The 22,445-nt window shown below is 44.8% G+C and overlaps 1 protein-coding gene and 2 long non-coding RNA genes across 3 annotated transcripts; all 3 read left to right on the forward strand.

Moving 5' to 3' along the window:
• LOC311139601 (uncharacterized protein) lies at positions 1–2,841 on the forward strand (the record flags this gene model as incomplete). The annotated part of the gene is made up of 10 exons (XM_084174511.1): positions 1–99; positions 267–309; positions 451–504; positions 642–710; positions 884–953; positions 1,445–1,528; positions 1,885–2,013; positions 2,237–2,302; positions 2,403–2,513; positions 2,649–2,841. 10 exons carry the CDS (start codon positions 1–3, stop codon positions 2,839–2,841), a joined length of 918 nt encoding a protein of 305 aa, XP_084030637.1.
• A 17,549-nt stretch (positions 2,842–20,390) lies between these two features.
• Positions 20,391–20,910, forward strand: LOC311137768. Its single transcript, XR_014613977.1, has 3 exons — positions 20,391–20,459; positions 20,597–20,665; positions 20,839–20,910. It is a non-coding gene; the product is annotated as an uncharacterized lncRNA (long non-coding RNA).
• Positions 20,911–21,456: 546 nt separating this feature from the next.
• Positions 21,457–22,445, forward strand: LOC311137774. The gene is made up of 4 exons (XR_014613978.1): positions 21,457–21,482; positions 21,839–21,967; positions 22,191–22,256; positions 22,357–22,445. It is a non-coding gene; the product is annotated as an uncharacterized lncRNA (long non-coding RNA).

The raw sequence follows: 22,445 nt of genomic DNA on the forward strand, positions 1-22,445 counted from the left end.
ATGTGGCTTGCGGAACTTTGCCAACACAAAAAGACTACACCAGCACCCAATGTGATTGATGTCAACTACTCCTGTATCACCCTCCCAGAGTGTGTGAACGTAAACCATATTGCCATAAGTGGTTTGACTGTGAGTATGGCTATTTATCACTGCCGTTTAGGCTATGTACAGTTACCTTGTAAAGTACAATACCAGATCAAACATTCCAGTTGCATGTTAACAATTTGATTATAAAATGTAAATATATTGATGTTATCATATTTCAGAATCAGGAGCATTGGACCTATTTCATTGTGTCTGGTGCATCAGGTGAGATGTGTATATTGCTTTTCAAGTTTGTTGTTTTGTTTCACACATTCATATATATATATATATATATATATATATATATATATATATATATATATATATATATATATATATATATATATATATATTGTCTTGTTCTAGATGAGCCAAAGAAGCCTTTGGAGAAATCGCCTGAGTGGCAGAATAAAACTACAGGTGAGTGTTCCTTTGTAACTACAGAGCATAGTATATTGAAGGAGGGCTGTTGTTTCCAGTGGCTCTCTGTTGGGTAGTCATCAAAATGCTTCTCTGTTATGAATTTCATTAACTATGTCTTTCATTTTATTTTGAAGATAATGTGAAGCAGGATGCCGACCAGAAAAACCAAGACCATAACAACACTCACCCATGGCTCATCCCAGGTGAGTGAGTCCAGGTGATCATTGTGTGGTAAAGTAACACTCTCTTATTAAGCTTAAAAACATGAAATAGTTGAAACAATATCATAGCTATTATCAATGGGCAAAACTGTGTTCAACCATTTAAACAATTAGGATTGTTGCTTTGATTGTAAACCCTGTCTCTTGTTTTTCAGTTGTAATTGCTGTTGCCATTATAATTTTGCTCGGTGTTGGTTGGTTAGTGGACAAAAAGCTGAAGAAGGGGTAAGGGCAGTTTCATTATGACACAACAGTACATTCCACATACAACCACTGGCACACAATTCTCACCCCTTCGTATTAAAACAACTTGACTGAAAAGGTTCTGACCCCAATCACAAGTTTACTTTACAGACCACCAAACTGTTGTGTTCTCAGAAAATTATGTCAGAAATCTTCTGTTTATTTTATTACCATCTACAAGTTATTTCCTTGCCCTTTATAGTGTTGTGTGTGCACTAGAAATGTATCCTGATTTAATGCATACTGTGTCTTACTACATAGGTTTCCAAGCCAGACCAATAATGATATTGAGATTAACAATATGGGAACAGACAGGTAAACTTTTCCACATCAGAATCCCTTGATATATATTGATCCCAGGGGTCATGTTAGTTTCTGTTAGTTTCTGTCTCCATAGAGGACATTGTGGTGGTGGAGGAAGGGGTCATAATAAATGTGAACTCTGATTACTGTATGTCTTATTACTCCTACAGCACTAAGGACCATACTGATGACCTGCCTCCTGATGCTGAGACTCTGGTTCAACCTCAGACGAATGGACAGGTGCTCTCTGACCGGTGAGATCCTGGCTTTTACACTGTTCTGTGTGTATGTCACAGGCAGGATCGAACACGGGTCTCCCATGGGAGAAACCAACGTTTTGACTGTTAGCCCAAGCAGAAATGTCCTGTTGGGCCGTGGGTGACACTTATTGTGAAGTTGCAGGCAGGGCTACCTCATCACGAGACCATGAGCCCTACTCATATCCGCTACATGTAGCAGCAGCCATCTTTTGCCTTTAAAGTTGCATGTGATGCTACACAAAATGTAATATTTGTGAATCAGTCCTCTGTAATGTAGGCTTTGGACATGGACAAAATATTACCCCTCCCAAACAATATCATTAAATGCAATGTAATAATCTCTCCTTTAGCGACCAAGGAGAGGAAGGCGTACTAGGAGTGGAGGACGGAAAGCCGTCAGACAATGACCAAGCAGACACTGAATCCTGTCAGAAGACACATGCTGATTCCCCTCCACTGAATGTACCCAAGGTTGTCAGGTAAATTCTCCACACGAGAACTCCTTTAATAGATCCTCATTATCCATTGAATGACAATCTAATTTCTCCCTTTAGAATTGATCCCATGGATCATGTTAGTCTCTGCCTCTATGGAGTAAAGTGTTATGTGTGGTGGATCAAAAGTGTTGCAAGGGATGGTAGAGGAGGTTCAATAACTGTTTGAGTTCCTGTTTCCTGATCCAGTCTGTATCTTACTCCACAGGGAATCACACCTGACCGATGGGGCTCCAGGTCAGGGTGCTGGTGAGACTTCACCCCTCCTCTGCAGGTGAGTCACTCCTCTGTAATTTAGGCCATGAACATGTAGACCATGTGTACCCCTCTAAAACAGATCCTTAAATTCTTATCCATGTAATAATCACCCTTAGAAGCCCAGGAGAGGAAGGCGTGCTAGAAGGGGAGGACAGGAAGCCAGCAGACAGTGGGGGAACAGACCCTGAATCCTGTCAGAAGGCACATGCTGAACCCCCTGACATCAGGTAAACTTCACTACATCCAGTACTCATTGGATGATAACCTCACCAACCCCATCATCCCTTGGTTCATGTTAGCCTCTGTCTCTATAGGGGACAGTGTTTTGGTGGATAATGAATGTGAATGTTGTCTTATTTCAGGGTTAATGACAAGACTAAGGAACCGACTCCTAATGGACAGAGTCCAGGACCTCCTCAGATGAATGGACGACATCCCATGTCTAACAGAGTAGCAGAGGAGACCACTGGTCTATTGGACAAACAGACCTTGGACAAGTGTCACGATCGTCTAGGAGTGAAGGAGACCAAAGCGCAGCGCGTTGAACGAACATGACTTTAATTAGAGTAAAGCACGTAAAATACAAAACAAAAGACGACTCGTGAAGTCCACAGTACAACTACTGAAACACGGAACAATAACCCACAAAACAAAGGAGAAAACACACAGAATATATATGGCTCCCAATCAGAGATAACGAGCCGACAGCTGACACTCGTTACCTCCGATTGGGAGTCATAGACCAATCACCATAGACACAAACAAAATGAAACTCACCCATCCCCAACACCACCAAATGAAATACACCCAAACACAAGAAAATGAACAACCCTGGCTCAATTATAAAGTCCATAGAGCCAGAGTGTCACAACAAGGACCAAGTCAGAAAACCTGAGTTAATAGTAAGTACTGTTTATGTCCTCTGCCAACTGGTGAATTGTTTGGCTTGGTATCTAAAATAATGGGTCTGGTTGTATTTTTGCTCCAGTATATTTGTAACTCTTGTGTTTTTCCCAAGGACAAAGGACATAATAACACGGAGTCAAAAAGAGGAGAACTGTAACAAGCGGTGGACGTTTGTATAACAAAAGAGAACCTAATAAAATATGATAAAATACAGTAATATATGATACACAGTACATATTATAAGATACACATATGTGACTAGCTTCATCATAATCAGTCATATCAACCCCAAGACACATTCTGAACAGTGTGCTTTACTGAACAGTGATTTTCAGAAACCTCAACAGTTTGTTAAGTTAATTCTCTATGCGACAGCTGTAATCTGGATAGGTTAGGAAACATATTCTAGTGAAATCAGTTGAAATTCAAAAACAGCCCAATACTTTTAGATAACTTATCTAAATTATTATGATCTAAATGTTTAATTACTATTATCTGAAAATGAGTGAGTGCGACTTATAACTGATTATGATACAACACGTCACATATTAGCTATACAACATTATATATAAAATGATATGAAAGTATGGTAAGATCATACAGTACTTACTAGTACTTACTAGTATGATATACTATACATACAAGCAATTATATGTAACATACACATGAAAAGATTATTAAAACATGAACCTCTCTGGTATAGACATTTCCAAGGTCATGAGGTCTCAATGTCTTATGGACATGTCAAAGAGCTAAACATTGACTAGGTGTTATTTAGAGTAGGCCTCATTCTCACAGGGCCCAGTCTCAGATGCTCTATTTTACTGAAGCAATTATTCATTATTTCTGAATTGAGAGTTAGCATGTCAGTGTTAAAAAAGCTTGCAAAATTTGTCCCAATTCAGCAACATTTTCACAGACATTTAACACACACCTGTAATTCTACTTTCAGTAAAGAAAGTTAATGCTCCATTTTAGACTCTAGATGATATTACATCAGACTTTATTTAAACCACTATTTTCATAGGAAATCATGATTGGTCAGTTCAAACAGGGAACACTTCATATGGATGTTCTCTTTATAATGCATTAAAGGTGCATTAATAACACCTTCTATGCATAATGCATCATGATGCACAACATAGGTGCTAATAGCTGCTCATGAACATCTATAACTGCATAAAGCATTATCACCAGGATGTGTAATGCCTTATGAAGCAAAGTATTACTATGCCAGATGCCATATTTGAAAAGCACATTAGGAACATTATATTATACATTCTGTGCTCATTAAATGGTAGGCTATATTCCAATTGCACTGCACACCCTTTTTCACCTATGTACTCTGTCTTGCAGGCATAAAGGGATAATTCACCCAAATTGCAAAATTACATATTGTTGTTCTTACCCTGTAAGCAGTCTATGGACAAGGTAAGAAAGCAATCCATGCTTTGGTTTTGTTTACTGTACTTGGTCACAGAAAAGCAAACGTTGTAGCATTTGTGGCACAAATCCAAGTCAATAACCCTGATATAAGCATTTTTCACAAATCATCCTAAAGTGTCTACAATTGATTGTGTAGCTCAATGAAGTTATTTTACGATGATTTGGACATGAAGCTCAAATAAAATGCTATAAAGGGGATATTGGCTTAACATTACTTGACATTGGATTTGATCTACAAAGTTAGCATTTGAGGACAGTGGCCAGGTAAACAAAACCAAAGCATGGATTGCTCTCTGAGCTTCTCCATGGACTGTTTACAGGGTAAGGAAACCAAATGTAATTTGTCATTTGGGTGAACTATACCCTTTAACGGGAGTGTGGAACTCCTGCGTGAAGTCGTTACAGTATACCCCTCTGACACATTTCCTAAAGAGCATTTCATGTATGTCTTATCACTTAGCTTCATAATCATAAGGCATTATGCTGCCTGCTTATAATGCTGTAGGAATATACATACATTTATTAGCAGCCATTAGAGCCTATGTCATGCATTATAATGCATAGATTATAAGGTGTTATAAAGGCACTTATAACGCATTATGAAAAGGGTATTCATAGGAAGTGTTACCCACAATTCTTGCGGAAGGAACTGTACCCCACGTCCCCACCTACTAGTGACATTGTGCAAATTACCAGACCTTTAGACAGTAATTGTGTAGCTATGTTGATATTTGTGTTCGCCGTTTCATTAGAATGTTTATCACGTTTATCACATTGAGAGTATCTGTCAGGTCAAATGACTTAGGCAAATTACATACCCACTTACTTTGAGACCTTATAACCTTGATGTCAGAAAAGGTTCATTTTCTTCATATTTTGATGATGGTTATTTTACTTACTTGTAATGTATTTGATATGTCATGTCTGTGGATTGGTCCCATACATGTATGAATGGCTTTCGCCTGATGCTTTTTATGGTTAGTTAACTTACACATGTATTTAGTTTGATTTCCTTATTACATTTTCATTACCAATTTATAGTACTATGCATTTTGACTGTTGGATTGACAGTCTGCTCATACATTGCTTATAATCAACCAATACAAGTGAGCGAGTTACTTAAGACTATTGTTTAATGAACGACTCAGGTCTGATGTATGCAATTGTCCCTCATAATCTCTTGTATTATTTGAAACAAACCTTCTGCATGTATTTGTATGAAGGAACCTCCACATTATTGTCATTGTCATATATACATATATACTATAGCCTGCAAATTTAGGAAGGCTATTCTGCAGAATTTTGTGTTTTATATAATAGAAATGTAGAACCTAAGATTACTTCTTAATATTATAATATGCGTTTCATTCCTTTTATCATTAAAATATTCCTTTCCAGCATGTGGTCGTGTTTTCTTCAAATTAGACACTCTGGAGGAGAGGGAAAGATCAAACTCTGATTTATTTAGTCTTCTGTCACTCTTACGCGAGACAGCGGCGCCGGAGAAGATGGCTGCCGTTTTACAGCCCTCTAACCAATTGTACTATTATGTGTGTTTTTCCACGTTATTTCTAATTTATTTTGTACATAATGTTTCTGCCATCATCTCTTATAACCAAAAAGAGCTTCTGGATATCAGGACAGCGATTACTCACCTCGTATTGGACGAAGATTTTTTCTTCAACGAGGCGGCCGCGAAGGATATCATACAGACACCCAACAAGGCCCAAATCCCTGTCATTCGCGTGAGGAAGAGACGGAGATATCGTGGACGTAGATCGGGGTGCCTTGTAAGGATCCGACGGCGAGCGAGTAAACTGCCTCTTCCATCAATCCTATTAGCCAACGTTCAATCATTTGAAAATAAATTGGATGACCTAAGATTACGGTTATCCTACCAACGGGACATTAAAAACTGTAATATCTTATGTTTCACCGAGTCGTGGCTGAACAACGACATGGATATCATACAGCTAGCGGGCTATACGCTACATCAGCAGGATAGAACGGCTGACTCCGGTAAGACAAGGGGTGGCAGTCTGTGTATATTTGTAAACAACACCTGGTGCACAAAATCAAATACTAAGGAAGTCTCGAGGTTTTGCTCGCCTGAGGTAGAGTATCTTATGATAAGCTGTAGACCACACTATTTACCAAGAGAGTTTTTATCTATATTTTTCACAGCTGTCTATTTACCACCACAAACCAATGCTGGCATTAAGATTGCACTGAATGAGTTGTACAAGGCCATAAATCAACAGGAAAACGCTCATCCAGATGCAGCGCTCCTAGTGGCCGGGGACTTTAATGCAGGGAAACTTAAATCCGTTCTACCTAATTTCTACCAGCATGTTAAATGTGCAACCAGAGGAAAAAAAACTCTAGACCACCTTTACTCCACACACAGAGACGCATACAAAGCTCTCCCTCGCCCTCCATTTGGCAAATCTGACCATAACTCTATCCTCCTGATTCCTGCTCATAAGCAAAAACTAAAGCAGGAAGCACCAGTGACTCGGTTAATAAAAAAGTGGTCAGATGACGCAGATGCTAAGCTACAGGACTGTTTTGCTAGCACAGACTGGAACATGTTCCGGGATTCTTCAGACAGCATTGAGGAGTACACCACATCAGTCACTGGCTTCATCAATAAGTGCATCGATGATGTCGTCCCCACAGTGACCGTACGTACATACCCCAACCAGAAGCCATGGATTACAGGAAATATCCGCACTGAGCTAAAGGGTAGAGCTGCCGCTTTCAAGGAACGGGACTCTAACCCGGACGCTTATAAGAAATCCCGCTATGACCTCCGACGAACCATCAAACAGGCAAAGAGTCAATACAGGACTAAGATTGAATCGTACTACACTGGCTCTGACGCTCGTCGGATGTGGCAGGGCTTGAAAACTATTACAGACTACAAAGGGAAGCACAGCCGCGAGCTGCCCAGTGACACAAGCCTACCAGACGAGCTAAACCACTTCTATGCTCGCTTCGAGGCAAGCAACACTGAAGCATGCATGAGAGCACCAGCTGTTCCGGATGACTATGTGATCACACTCTCCGTAGCCGATGTGAGTAAGACTTTTAAGCAGGTCAACATTCACAAGGCCGCAGGGCCAAACGGATTACCAGGACGTGTACTCCGAGCATGTGCTGACCAACTGGCAAGTGTCTTCACTGACATTTTCAACATGTCCCTGACTGAGTCTGTAATACCAACATGTTTCAAGCAGACCACCATAGTCCCCGTGCCCAAGGACTCTAAGATAACCTGCCTAAATGACTACCGACCCGTAGCACTGACGTCTGTAGCCATGAAGTGCTTTGAAAGGCTGGTCATGGCTCACATCAACACCATTATCCCAGAAACCCTAGACCCACTCCAATTTGCATACCGCCCCAACAGATCCACAGATTATGCAATCTCTATTGCACTCCACACTGCCCTTTCCCACCTGGACAAGAGGAACACCTACGTGAGAATGCTATTCATTGACTACAGCTCAGCATTCAACACCATAGTGCCCTCTAAGCTCATCACTAAGCTATGGATCCTGGGACTAAACACCTCCCTCTGCAACTGGATCCTGGACTTCCTAACGGGCCGCCCCCAGGTGGTAAGGGTAGGTAACAACACATTTGCCACACTGATCCTCAACACGGGGGCCCCTCAGGGGTGCGTGCTCAGTCCCCTCCTGTACTCTCTGTTCACCCATGACTGCATGGCCAGGCACGACTCCAACACCATCATTAAGTTTGCCGACGACACAACAGTGGTAGGCCTGATCACCGACAACGATGAGACAGCCTATAGGGAGGAGGTCAGAGACCTGGCCGTGTGGTGCCAGGACAACAACCTCTCCCTCAACGTGACCAAGACAAAGGAGATGATTGTGGACTACAGGAAAAAAAAAAAAAAAAAAGAGGACTGAGCACGCCCCCATTCTCATCGACGGGGCTGTAGTGGAACAGGTTGAGAGCTTCAAGTTCCTTGGTGTCCACATCACCAACGAACTATCATGGTCCAAACACACCAAGACAGTCGTGAAGAGGGCACGACAAAGCCTATTCCCCCTCAGGAGACTGAAAAGATTTGGCATGGGTCCTCAGATCCTCAAAAAATTCTACAGCTGCACCATCGAGAGCATCCTGACTGGTTGCATCACCGCCTGGTATGGCAACTGCTCGGCCTCCGACCGCAAGGCACTACAGAGGGTAGTGCGTACGGCCCAGTACATCACTGGGGCCAAGCTTCCTGCCATCCAGGACCTCTATACCAGGCGGTGTCAGAGGAAGGCCCTCAAAATTGTCAAAGACTCCAGCCACCCTAGTCATAGACTGTTCTCTCTGCTACCGCACGGCAAGCGGTACCGGAGTGCCAAGTCTAGGTCCAAAAGACTTCTCAACAGCTTCTACCCCCAAGCCATAAGACTCCTGAACAGCTAATCATGGCTACCCGGACTATTTGCACTGCCCCCCCACCCCATCCTTTTTACGCTGCTGCTACTCTGTTAATTATTTATGCATAGTCACTTTAACTCTACCCACATGTACATATTACCTCAACTACCTCAACTAGCCGGTGCCCCCGCACATTGACTCTGCAACGGTACCCCCCTGTATATATAGCCTCCCTACTGTTACTTTATTTTACTTCTGCTCTTTTTTTTCTCAACACTTTTTTTGTTGTTGGTTTATTTTTTACTTTTTTTGTTAAAAATAAATGCCCTGTTGGTTAAGGGCTGTAAGTAAGCATTTCACTGTAATGTCTGCACCTGTTGTATTCGCCGCATGTGACCAATAAAATTTGATTTGATTTGATTTGATTTGTTTTCAGTTTTACAAGTTTATGCAGACACACACACACACACACATACAAACACACACACACACACACGTGCCAGAGGACATAAACAGTAGCTACTGTAGACCCTCATACAGTGGCATGCGAAAGTATTCACCGCCCTTGGCATTTTTCCTATTTTGTTGCCTTACAACCTGGAATTAAAATGGATTTTTGGGGGGTTGTATCATTTGATTTACATAACAAGCCTACCACTTTGAAGATGCAAAATATTTTTTTTTGTGAAACAAACAAGAAATAAGACAAAAAAAATGAAAACTTGAGCGTGCATAACTATTCACCCCACCAAAGTCAATACTTTGTAGAGCCACCTTTTGCAGCAATTACAGCTTCAAGTCTCTTGGGGTATGTCTCTATAAGCTTGGCACATCTAGCCACTGGGATTTTTGCCCATTCTTTAAGGCAAAACTGCTCCAGCTCCTTCAAGTTGGATGGGTTCCGCTTGTGTACAGCAATCTTTAAGTCATACCACAGATTCTCAATTGGATTGAGGTCTTTGCTTTGACTAGACCATTCCAGGACATTTAAATGTTTCTCCTTAAACCACTTGAGTGTTGCTTTAGCAGTATGCTTAGGGTCATTGTCCTGCTGGAAGGTGAACCTCTGTCCCAGTCTCAAATCTCTGGAAGACTGAAACAGGTTTCCCTCAAGAATTTCCCTGCATTTAGCGCCATCCATCATTCCTTCAATTCTGACCATTTTCCCAGTCCCTGCCGATGAAAAACATCCCCACAGCATTATGCTGCCACCACCATGCTTCACTGTGGGGATGGGCAAATAGCTCAATTTTAGTCTCATCTGACCAGAGGACCTTCTTCCATATGTTTGGGGAGTCTCCCACATGTTTGCTTATTTTTTTCTTTAAGGAATGTTTTTTTTCTGGCCACTCTTCCGTAATGCCCAGGTCTGTGGAGTGTACGGCTTAAAGTGGTCCTATGGACAGATACTCCAATCTCCACTGTGGAGCTTTGCAGCTCCTTCAGGGTTATCTTTGGTCTCTTTGTTGCCTCTCTGATTAATGCCCTCCTTGCCTGGTCCGTGAGTTTTGGTGGGCAGCCCTCTCTTGGCAGGTTTGTTGTTGTGCCATATTCTTTCCATTTTTTAATAATGGATTTAATGGTGCTCCGTGGGATGTTCAAAGTCTCTGATATTTTTTATAACTCAACCCTGATCTGTACTTCTCCACAACTTTGTCCCTGACCTGTTTGGAGAGCTCCTTGGTCTTCATGGTGCCGCTTGCTTGGTGGTGCCCCTTGCTTTGTGGTGTTGCAGACTCTGGGAACTTTCAGAACAGGTGTATATACAGTGGGGGAAAAAATTATTTAGTCAGCCACCAATTTTGCAAGTTCTCCCACTTAAAAAGATGAGAGAGGCCTGTAATTTTCATCATAGGTACACGTCAACTATGACAGACAAAATGAGGAAAAAAAATCCAGAAAATCACATTGTAGGATTTTTAATGAATTTATTTGCAAATTATGGTGGAAAATAAGTATTTGGTCAATAACAAAAGTTTCTCAATACTTTGTTATATACCCTTTGTTGGCAATGACACAGGTCAAACGTTTTCTGTAAGTCTTCACAAGGTTTTCACACACTGTTGCTGGTATTTTGGCCCATTCCTCCATGCAGATCTCCTCTAGAGCAGTGATGTTTTGGTGCTGTTGCTGGGCAACACAGACTTTCAACTCCCTCCAAAGATTTTCTATGGGGTTGAGATCTGGAGACTGGCTAGGCCACTCCAGGACCTTGAAATGCTTCTTACGAAGCCACTCCTTCGTTGCCCGGGCGGTGTGTTTGGGATTATTGTCATGCTGAAAGAACCAGCCACGTTTCATCTTCAATGCCCTTGCTGATGGAAGGAGGTTTTCACTCAAAATCTCACGATACATGGCCCCATTCATTCTTTCCTTTACACGGATCAGTTGTCCTGGTCCCTTTGCAGAAAAACAGCCCCAAAGCATGATGTTTCCACCCCCATGCTTCACAGTAGGTATGGTGTTCTTTGGATGCAACTCAGCATTCTTTGTCCTCCAAACACGACGAGTTGAGTTTTTACCAAAAAGTTCTATTTTGGTTTCATCTGACCATATGACATTCTCCCAATCCTCTTCTGGATCATCCAAATGCACTCTAGCAAACTTCAGACGGGCCTGGACATGTACTGGCTTAAGCAGGGGGACACGTCTGGCACTGCAGGATTTGAGTCCCTGGCGGCGTAGTGTGTTACTGATGGTAGGCTTTGTTACTTTGGTCCCAGCTCTCTGCAGGTCATTCACTAGGTCCCCCTGTGTGGTTCTGGGATTTTTGCTCACCGTTCTTGTGATCATTTTGACCCCACGGGGTGAGATCTTGCGTGGAGCCCCAGATCGAGGGAGATTATCAGTGGTCTTGTATGTCTTCCATTTCCAAATACTTATTTTCCACCATAATTTGCAAATAAATTCATAAAAAATCCTACAATGTGATTTTTTCTCAATTTGTCTGTCATAGTTGACGTGTACCTATGATGAAAATTACAGGCCTCTCTCATCTTTTTAAGTGGGAGAACTTGCACAATTGGTGACTGACTAAATACTTTTTTCCCCCACTGTATACTGAGATCATGTGACAGATCATGTGACACTTAGATTGCACACAGTGGGACTTTATTTGACTAATTATGTGACTTCTGAAGGTAATTGGTTGCACCAGATCTTATTTAGGGGCTTCAAAGCATAGGGGGTGAATACAAGTAATTTTTTTCTTTTCACTTCACCAATTTGGACTATTTTGTGTGTGTCCATTACATGAAATCCAAATAAAAATCCATTTAAATTACAGGTTGTAATGCAACAAAATAGGAAAAACGCCAAGGGGGATGAAGACTTTTGCAAGACACTGTAGATCTGATCATGTACACAGACTGTATGGAGTCTAAAGTACTGTCTGTCTTTGTGGGATGTCTGATGCATTCACCAGTAACACACAGGAGACAATGATGGTATGGCACAGTATGGTACAATATGGCACAGTATGGTACAGTATGGTATGGATGATGACTTTACTTATGTTTTCCTATTTCTTCCCACTCTGAAATGTACTACATGATTGTAATAATGATATTCTCTTCACACCCTCCACTCACTGACGGTCAGATGTCACAGTCAACCTAGAGTGTTCATCATCTTTATAAACATGTTAAAAACGCTAATTGCTTGTGATCACTTTACCTGTTGAATCATTCAAACAGTTATCTACCATGAGGTATAGTTATCTACCATGAGGTATAGTTATCTAACATGAGGTAAAGTTATCTACCATGAGGTAAAGTTATCTACCATTAGGTAAAGTTCTACAAAAGCATGTGTTTCATTCCTACAGTACAACAAGAGCCACTTCTAGTGGTCAGAAGTGTTGTGTGCAGGACCCTGAGTTTATACTGACCTTGTGACCTTCTAGACAGGTCAAGTTGGTAGGAGACAGGTAATATGGACTTAGTAATGAGTTCTGCACTTTAGACACAGATTGCAGTGCACCACCTAAATTGCACTAAAGCATAACACTATTATCAGACTGCCCCACCAGTAGGAATCAGACAAGTTGTCATCCTACTGGAGGCTTTACATGGTGAAAGGAAAATTGATTGAAAATATTGTGACTTTTTCATTTGAATGCCTTAAGTTGAAGACAAAAAAACTAGTTTAATGTTCACAAAACGTTATTGTTGCTCCTCCTTGTGATGTAACTTCCGTTTATTACACAACAAGAGAAATTGTGTCTTTCCCGCCTTCATTTGCTTTGCACCGACAGACTGGAACTCAGCACGCACCACGCAGTTGTTTGTAATAAGGGGTCAAAATGTCATTTTCTTCTCTATTTGGTTTATTATTGACAAACCTCCTGTTAATTCAAGGTAAGAACATTGTCTTCTCTTTGTATTTTTCTGGGTGCTGCTGACATTTCATATGTTTTAGTCTCCCCAATGTGTGGCAGCCACCCTGAATTCCTGGCACATATTTAGTGTAGTTGGTTTAGCTTTTTGGATGTCTTGAGGGTTTGCTTATCTCTTTGCTATTTGCAGTTCAATTTGAAAAAGTTACATATCTCAGGAAAGAGAGATTGCAAAATACAAATTGTCCCACAACCAGTTTTTCTTCAAAATGGCGTTGGCAGTAAAGCATTTTTGGGGGCGTTGGCTACAGTACCAGCACTGTGTCACGGTTTCGGCCGAGGCTGCCTCTCTTCCTTGCTCGGGCAGGCTTCGGCGTTCGTCGTCTCCGGAATACTAGCTGCCACCGTTGCATGTTTCTATGTTCGTTTGCTTTTGTCTGATTGTTGTTACACCTGTTATCGTTTAGTGTAATTAGTGTCCTATAAGTTCTCGTTGTGTTTGTCTAGTGTTGTGTGTGATTGTTTTCACTGTCGTGCGCTTAGCTATTGTCTGTACAGTTTGCTCGGTTGAGCTGCTCTCCATTCTGTGTTTTGGAGTATTTTGTCGCACGTATTTTGTGCGCCCGCTTTATTTCGCCTGCGTGCGGAGTTTCTCGCCTCAGGGCATTTGTTTTCGTGCTGTGTTTTGTTGCCAAACAACTAAAGTCTTTTGGACTTACTTTGTGCGTCCTGCGCCTGATTCCACCACCACACCCACCTACAGCTACACTGACAGAATCACACACCCTTCTCGATGGAGTCAGCAGGAGCCGCAGCAGCACAGGCGACGTTGGAGGACAGGGTCCGCGAACAAAATGACCAGATCCTGCGGATGGGGTCCGCACTGCAGGAGGTGATCACCACCATCCGAGGCTGGGAGACCCGAGGGACTCCTCCACCGCCATCCTCCCTGCCCGCACCATCGGCAGGTCAGCCCATTCCCGCTCCGTAACCCAGAGGAGTTCGACTCTCGCTCCCGAGGGCCTACGATGGAACCGCGGCCGGGTGTCAGGGATTCCTTCTCCAGGTGGAGCTTTACCTGGCCACCGTGCACCCGGCGCCCTCGGGACACGAGAGCGTGTCCGCCCTGATCTCCTGCCTTTCCGGGAAGGCGTTGGAATGGGCCAACGCAGAGTGGAGGAGAATCGACGCTGACACCATCACCTACGACGAGTTCTCCCGCCGCTTCAGGGCGGTGTTTGACCATCCCCCGGAGGGGAAAGCGGCGGGGGAGCGTCTGGTCTGCCTCCGGCAGGGGAAGAGGAGTGCCCAGGAGTTCGCCTTGGAATTCCGTACTCTAGCGGCGGATGCAGGGTGGAATGAGCGGGCTCTCATCGATCACTACCGATGTAGTCTACGCGAGGACGTCCGTAGGGAGCTGGCCTGTAGGGACACCAGCCTCTCGTTCGACCAGTTGGTCGACATGTCCATCAGGCTGGATACCCTGCTAGCTACCCGCGGACGTCCCGAGGGGGGTCCGTCCATTTCACCCTCCAGCGCCTCCGAGCCGTGCCCCATGGAGCTCGGGGGCGCTGGCGCTAGAGAGAGGAGGGGTCGGCTTACGAGGGGGTCCATCTCCTGCACCAACTGTGGTCGGGGAGGACACACCGCGGCTAGGTGCTGGGGATGGCCTCCTAGGGGAGAGGACGACAGGTCCCGCACTGGGGAGTCCTTCCAGGTGAGTAGGCGCCCCACTCACCCAGAGCTCTCTGTTGCACATTTCTGTATACCTGTGCGTTTTCCACAGGTAGCACCTCATTCCCAGCATAAGGCGCTGGTAGATTCAGGCGCGGCTGGGAATTTTGTTGATAAGAAGTTTTGTTTAGCCTTAGGGATTCCCCTTCTCCCTGTTGACGTCCCCTTCCCCGTTCATGCCCTAGATAGCCGTCCGTTGGGTGCGGGCTTGATCAGGGAGGTCACTGCGCCACTTAGGATGTGTGCGCAGGGGGGTCATCAGGAGATGATCCAGCTATTTCTGATCGACTCGCCTGCGTATCCAGTGGTGCTGGGCATGCCCTGGTTGAGTACCCATAACCCATCTATTTCGTGGCAGGAGAGGGCTCTGATGGAGTGGTCTGCCCAGTGTGTGGGTCGATGTTTAGGCGTTTCCGTAGGGGCTACCTCGGTGGAGAGTCCAAACCAGGTGCCCGCATTGCACGTTCCCCCTGAGTATGGGGATTTGGCTATTGTGTTCAGTAAGTCGAGGGCGACGCAGTTGCCTCCCCATAGGCAGGGAGATTGTGCGATAGACCTCCAGGCAGGAGCTGCGCTCCCACGGAGCCATGTGTATCCTCTGTCTCAGGAGGAGAAGAGAGCTATGGAGACGTACATAGACGAATCTCTGAGACAAGGATACATACGGCCCTCCACTTCCCCTGCATCCTCGAGTTTCTTTTTTGTGAAGAAAAAAGATGGAGGATTACGCCCGTGCATTGATTACCGTGGTCTCAATCAGATCACGGTGAAGTACAGTTATCCACTCCCGCTGATTGCGACCATGACGGAATCATTGCACGGGGCGCGTTTCTTCACTAAATTAGATCTCAGGAGCGCGTACAACTTGGTGCGCATTAGGGGGGGCGATGAATGGAAGACAGCCTTTAGTACCACCTCGGGCCATTACGAGTATCTTGTCATGCCATACGGGTTGATGAACGCTCCTTCAGTTTTCCAATCATTCGTGGATGAGATCTTCAGGGACATGCAGGGGCAGGGGGTGGTCGTGTACATCGATGACATTCTCGTGTACTCGCCTACCCGAGTCGAGCATGTGGCCCTGGTGCGCCGAGTGTTGCGGAGGCTGTTGGAGCACGACCTGTATGTCAAGGCAGAGAAGTGTCTGTTCTTCCAGGAGTCGGTCTCCTTTTTGGGTTATCAGTTGTCTGCGTCAGGGGTGAAGATGGAGGTAGACCGGGTGTCAGCCGTGCGTAATTGGCAAACGCCAACCACTGTGAAGGAGGTGCAGCAGTTTTTGGGGTTTGCGAATTATTACCGGAGGTTTATCCGGGGTTTTGGAGAGGTGGCAGCTCCCATAACGTCTCTTTTGAAGGGGGGTCCGGTGCGTCTGCAGTGGTCAGCCGAGGCGGACAGGGCGTTTGGGAGGCTGAAGGACCTGTTTACCTCGGCTCCGGTGCTGGCGCATCCGGATCCCTCTTTGCCATTTCAGGTAGAGGTGGACGCATCAGAGGCCGGTATAGGAGCCGTGCTGTCGCAACGGTCCGGCGCGCCACCTAAACTCCGCCCCTGTGCTTTTTATTCCAAGAAGCTCAGTCCGGAGGAGCGAAACTATGACGTGGGGGACAGGGAGCTGTTAGCCGTAGTACAGGCCCTAAAGGTGTGGAGGCACTGGCTTGAGGGGGCTCAACACCCTTTCCTCATTTTGACGGACCACCGTAACCTGGAGTACATCCGGGCAGCGAGGAGGCTGAACCCTCGCCAGGCGAGGTGGAATATGTTTTTGACCCGGTTCACATTTAAGATCACGTACATCCCTGGGTCACAGAACGGTAAGGCACACGCACTGTCTCGGCGGTATGACACGGAGGAGAGGTCCGTGGAGCCCACTCCCATACTGCCGGAGTCTTGTCTGGTGGCACCGGTAGTGTGCGAGGTCGATGCTGAACTCGAGCGGGCGTTACGCACCGACCCTAGTCCACCTCAATGCCCGGAGGGTCGGAAGTACGTTCCGCTCGAGGTTCGGGATCGATTGATCTATTGGGCTCACACGTCACCCTCCTCTGGACACCCTGGTATCGGCCGGACAGTGCACTGTCTTAGTGCCAAGTACTGGTGGCCCACGTTGGCGAGGGATGTGAGGGTTTATGTTTCCTCCTGCTCGGTGTGCGCCCAGTGTAAGGCGCCTAGACATCTGCCTAGGGGTAAGTTACTACCCCTGCCCGTTCCACAACGACCATGGTCTCACCTCTCGGTGGATTTCCTTACTGACCTTCCTCCTTCACAGGGGAATACCACTATACTGGTCGTTGTGGACCGGTTTTCTAAGGCCTGTCGTTTGCTCCCTATGCCGGGCCTTCCTACTGCCCTGCAAACCGCCGAAGCACTATTCACCCATGTGTTCCGGCACTACGGGGTACCCGAGGATATTGTGTCTGATCGAGGTCCCCAATTTACCTCCAGAGTCTGGAGAGCTTTTATGGAGCGGTTGGGGGTCTCGGTGAGCCTCACCTCGGGTTACCACCCGGAGAGTAATGGGCAGGTGGAACGCGTGAACCAGGATGTGGGTAGGTTTCTTAGAACATACTGCCAGGACCGGCCGGAGGAGTGGGCAAGGTACGTTCCCTGGGCCGAAATGGCCCAGAATTCCCTACGCCATTCCTCCACTAACCTAACCCCTTTCCAATGTGTGTTAGGTTACCAGCCGGTTCTGGCACCTTGGCAGCAGAGCCAGATCGAGGCTCCTGCGGTGGATGAGTGGGTGCGGCGCTCGGAGGAGACATGGAACGCTGCACACGTCCACCTGCAGCGGGCCCTCCGTCGTCATAAGGCGAGCGCCGATCTCCACCGCAGTGAGGGACCGGTGTACGCACCTGGTGATCGAGTCTGGCTCTCTACCAGAAACCTGCCCCTCCGCCTGCCCTGTCGGAAACTGGGTCGGCGGTTTGTAGGGCCATTTAAAGTCCTGAGAAGGTTGAACGAGGTGTGTTACAAATTACAACTACCTGTTGAGTATAAAAGTATTAACCCCTCGTTCCATGTGTCTCTTCTCAGGCCGGTGGTAGCTGGCCCACTCCAAGAAAGTGAGATCAGGGAGACTCCTCCGCCCCCATTGGACATCGAGGGGGCACCGGCGTACTCCGTGAGGTCCATCTTGGATTCGAGACGTCGGAGGTCTCCAATATTTAGTGGAGTGGGAGGGGTACGGCCCGGCGGAACGGTGCTGGGTGCCGAGGAGAGACATTTTGGACCCGTCTCTCCTGATGGAATTCCATCGTGGGCACCCGACGCACCCTGCTCCGCGTCGTCCTGGTCGTCCCCGAGGCCGGAGTCGGCGCACGTCTGGAGCCGCGCGTCAAGGGGGGGGTACTGTCACGGTTTCGGCCGAGGCTGCCTCTCTTCCTTGCTCGGGCAGGCTTCGGCGTTCGTCGTCTCCGGAATACTAGCTGCCACCGTTGCATGTTTCTATGTTCGTTTGCTTTTGTCTGATTGTTGTTACACCTGTTACCTGTTATTTAGTGTAATTAGTGTCCTATAAGTTCTCGTTGTGTTTGTCTAGTGTTGTGTGTGATTGTTTTCACTGTCGTGCGCTTAGCTATTGTCTGTACAGTTTGCTCGGTTGAGCTGCTCTCCATTCTGTGTTTTGGAGTATTTTGTCGCACGTATTTTGTGCGCCCGCTTTATTTCGCCTGCGTGCGGAGTTTCTCGCCTCAGGGCATTTGTTTTCGTGCTGTGTTTTGTTGCCAAACAACTAAAGTCTTTTGGACTTACTTTGTGCGTCCTGCGCCTGATTCCACCACCACACCCACCTACAGCTACACTGACACACTGTTACAGTGTATTTTTGGTTGTGAGATGTCTCTCCTGCACTTCTACAAACTATATCACTATATCTTAATGTTATCAGGTTCTGCAAACTTAAACTGTTTTTATTTATTCAAAACACATCTGGTTTGTGTCGTAAGTTTAAAATGTTCTATTTAACCTTTATTTAACCAGGAAGTGGTCAGAGTATCTCTCCCAAGGGATACCAGAATAGAGGTACAAGGCTTTATATTAGTTAGACTGTGGAAGATAAGAGGACAGGGTTAACCAGTTGGCCTAGTATAATGTAGCTTAGCTTAATCATGAACACAGAAAGGTGTGGTACAGCAGAACTAGCAACACAGACCCTCCATTCACCCTACCTCCCTCCCTCCCTCCCTCCCACTCCTATCCACCAACCCCCATTATTCCAAATTCCTCCAAATTCCAGAAGTGAAACCTGTTACCCTCTGTATCCTCCCACCCCCAAACATTGAAAAAGAAGGATGGAGGGAGGGAGGAGGGGATATATGGCTACAAATAGTGATGCAAACACGATCATACGTTATCGTCTTTATAAAGCAGGCTGCTTCTTCTGGACATTTGTATCTCTTCAACAGCAGTAATTAAAGATATGTGCTCTAGATGGCTGTGGTAATTGTTTTTCAACATACAGTATCTCTTCCTTATTTTTTCTACAGGATGTTGGGGCGAAGAAGAAACAAAGAATGTTAGTTGTGCAAGCCTCCAAACTGGAAATACTTACAAATACTGTGTAGATGAGAAGGAGGAACCTAAATGCGTGGAGTGGGAATCAGTGGATTCCAATAATGTAAGATATCTGTTTATTGTATCTCACAAGACTCTCGTGACTACAACTACAGATGATGTACGACTTGCAAACTTGGGATTCAATATTGATTCACAGGCTTCACTATCAGATTACTGTAGAATCAAAAATATGACTGTCTTTTACACTTCAATATAGACAGTAGATACAGTTTAATGACAAATGTATTCAAACATGTAGAAGATTGTTTTTGAGTGGTAGATTTTTAATTTAACTTTTGTCTTTTTTCTTCCACAGTCTTCTATGTGGCTTGCGGAACTTTGCCAACACAAAAAGACTACACCAGCACCCAATGTGATTGATGTCAACTACTCCTGTATCACCCTCCCAGAGTGTGTGAACGTAAACCATATTGCCATAAGTGGTTTGACTGTGAGTATGGCTATTTATCACTGCCGTTTAGGCTATGTACAGTTACCTTGTAAAGTACAATACCAGATCAAACATTCCAGTTGCATGTTAACAATTTGATTATAAAATGTAAATATATTGATGTTATCATATTTCAGAATCAGGAGCATTGGACCTATTTCATTGTGTCTGGTGCATCAGGTGAGATGTGTATATTGCTTTTCAAGTTTGTTGTTTTGTTTCACACATTCATATATATATATATATATATATATATATATATATATATATATTGTCTTGTTCTAGATGAGCCAAAGAAGCCTTTGGAGAAATCGCCTGAGTGGCAGAATAAAACTACAGGTGAGTGTTCCTTTGTAACTACAGAGCATAGCATATTGAAGGAGGGCTGTTGTTTCCAGTGGCTCTCTGTTGGGTAGTCATCAAAATGCTTCTCTGTTATGAATTTCATTAACTATGTCTTTCATTTTATTTTGAAGATAATGTGAAGCAGGATGCCGACCAGAAAAACCAAGACCATAACAACACTCACCCATGGCTCATCCCAGGTGAGTGAGTCCAGGTGATCATTGTGTGGTAAAGTAACACTCTCTTATTAAGCTTAAAAACATGAAATAGTTGAAACAATATCATAGCTATTATCAATGGGCAAAACTGTGTTCAACCATTTAAACAATTAGGATTGTTGCTTTGATTGTAAACCCTGTCTCTTGTTTTTCAGTTGTAATTGCTGTTGCCATTATAATTTTGCTCGGTGTTGGTTGGTTAGTGGACAAAAAGCTGAAGAAGGGGTAAGGGCAGTTTCATTATGACACAACAGTACATTCCACATACAACCACTGGCACACAATTCTCACCCCTTCGTATTAAAACAACTTGACTGAAAAGGTTCTGACCCCAATCACAAGTTTACTTTACAGACCACCAAACTGTTGTGTTCTCAGAAAATTACGTCAGAAATCTTCTGTTTATTTTATTACCATCTACAAGTTATTTCCTTGCCCTTTATAGTGTTGTGTGTGCACTAGAAATGTATCCTGATTTAATGCATACTGTGTCTTACTACATAGGTTTCCAAGCCAGACCAATAATGATATTGAGATTAACAATATGGGAACAGACAGGTAAACTTTTCCACATCAGAATCCCTTGATATATATTGATCCCAGGGGTCATGTTAGTTTCTGTTAGTTTCTGTCTCCATAGAGGACATTGTGGTGGTGGAGGAAGGGGTCATAATAAATGTGAACTCTGATTACTGTATGTCTTATTACTCCTACAGCACTAAGGACCATACTGATGACCTGCCTCCTGATGCTGAGACTCTGGTCCACCTCAGACGAATGGACAGGTGCTCTCTGACCGGTGAGATCCTGGCTTTTACACTGTTCTGTGTGTATGTCACAGGCAGGATCGAACACGGGTCTCCCATGGGAGAAACCAACGTTTTGACTGTTAGCCCAAGCAGAAATGTCCTGTTGGGCCGTGGGTGACACTTATTGTGAAGTTGCAGGCAGGGCTACCTCATCATGAGACCATGAGCCCTACTCATATCCGCTACATGTAGCAGCAGCCATCTTTTGCCTTTAAAGTTGCATGTGATGCTACACAAAATGTAATATTTGTGAATCAGTCCTCTGTAATGTAGGCTTTGGACATGGACAAAATATTACCCCTCCCAAACAATATCATTAAATGCAATGTAATAATCTCTCCTTTAGCGACCAAGGAGAGGAAGGCGTACTAGGAGTGGAGGACGGAAAGCCGTCAGACAATGACCAAGCAGACACTGAATCCTGTCAGAAGACACATGCTGATTCCCCTCCACTGAATGTACCCAAGGTTGTCAGGTAAATTCTCCACACGAGAACTCCTTTAATAGATCCTCATTATCCATTGAATGACAATCTAATTTCTCCCTTTAGAATTGATCCCATGGATCATGTTAGTCTCTGCCTCTATGGAGTAAAGTGTTATTTGTGGTGGATCAAAAGTGTTGCAAGGGAAGGTAGAGGAGGTTCAATAACTGTTTGAGTTCCTGTTTCCTGATCCAGTCTGTATCTTACTCCACAGGGAATCACACCTGACCGATGGGGCTCCAGGTCAGGGTGCTGGTGAGACTTCACCCCTCCTCTGCAGGTGAGTCACTCCTCTGTAATTTAGGCCATGAACATGTAGACCATGTGTACCCCTCTGAAACAGATCCTTAAATTCTTATCCATGTAATAATCACCCTTAGAAGCCCAGGAGAGGAAGGCGTGCTAGAAGGGGAGGACAGGAAGCCAGCAGACAGTGGGGGAACAGACCCTGAATCCTGTCAGAAGACAC

This window comes from Coregonus lavaretus (genome assembly GCF_964263955.1).
Source record: "Coregonus lavaretus genome assembly, chromosome: 2".
Taxonomy (NCBI): domain Eukaryota; kingdom Metazoa; phylum Chordata; class Actinopteri; order Salmoniformes; family Salmonidae; genus Coregonus; species Coregonus lavaretus.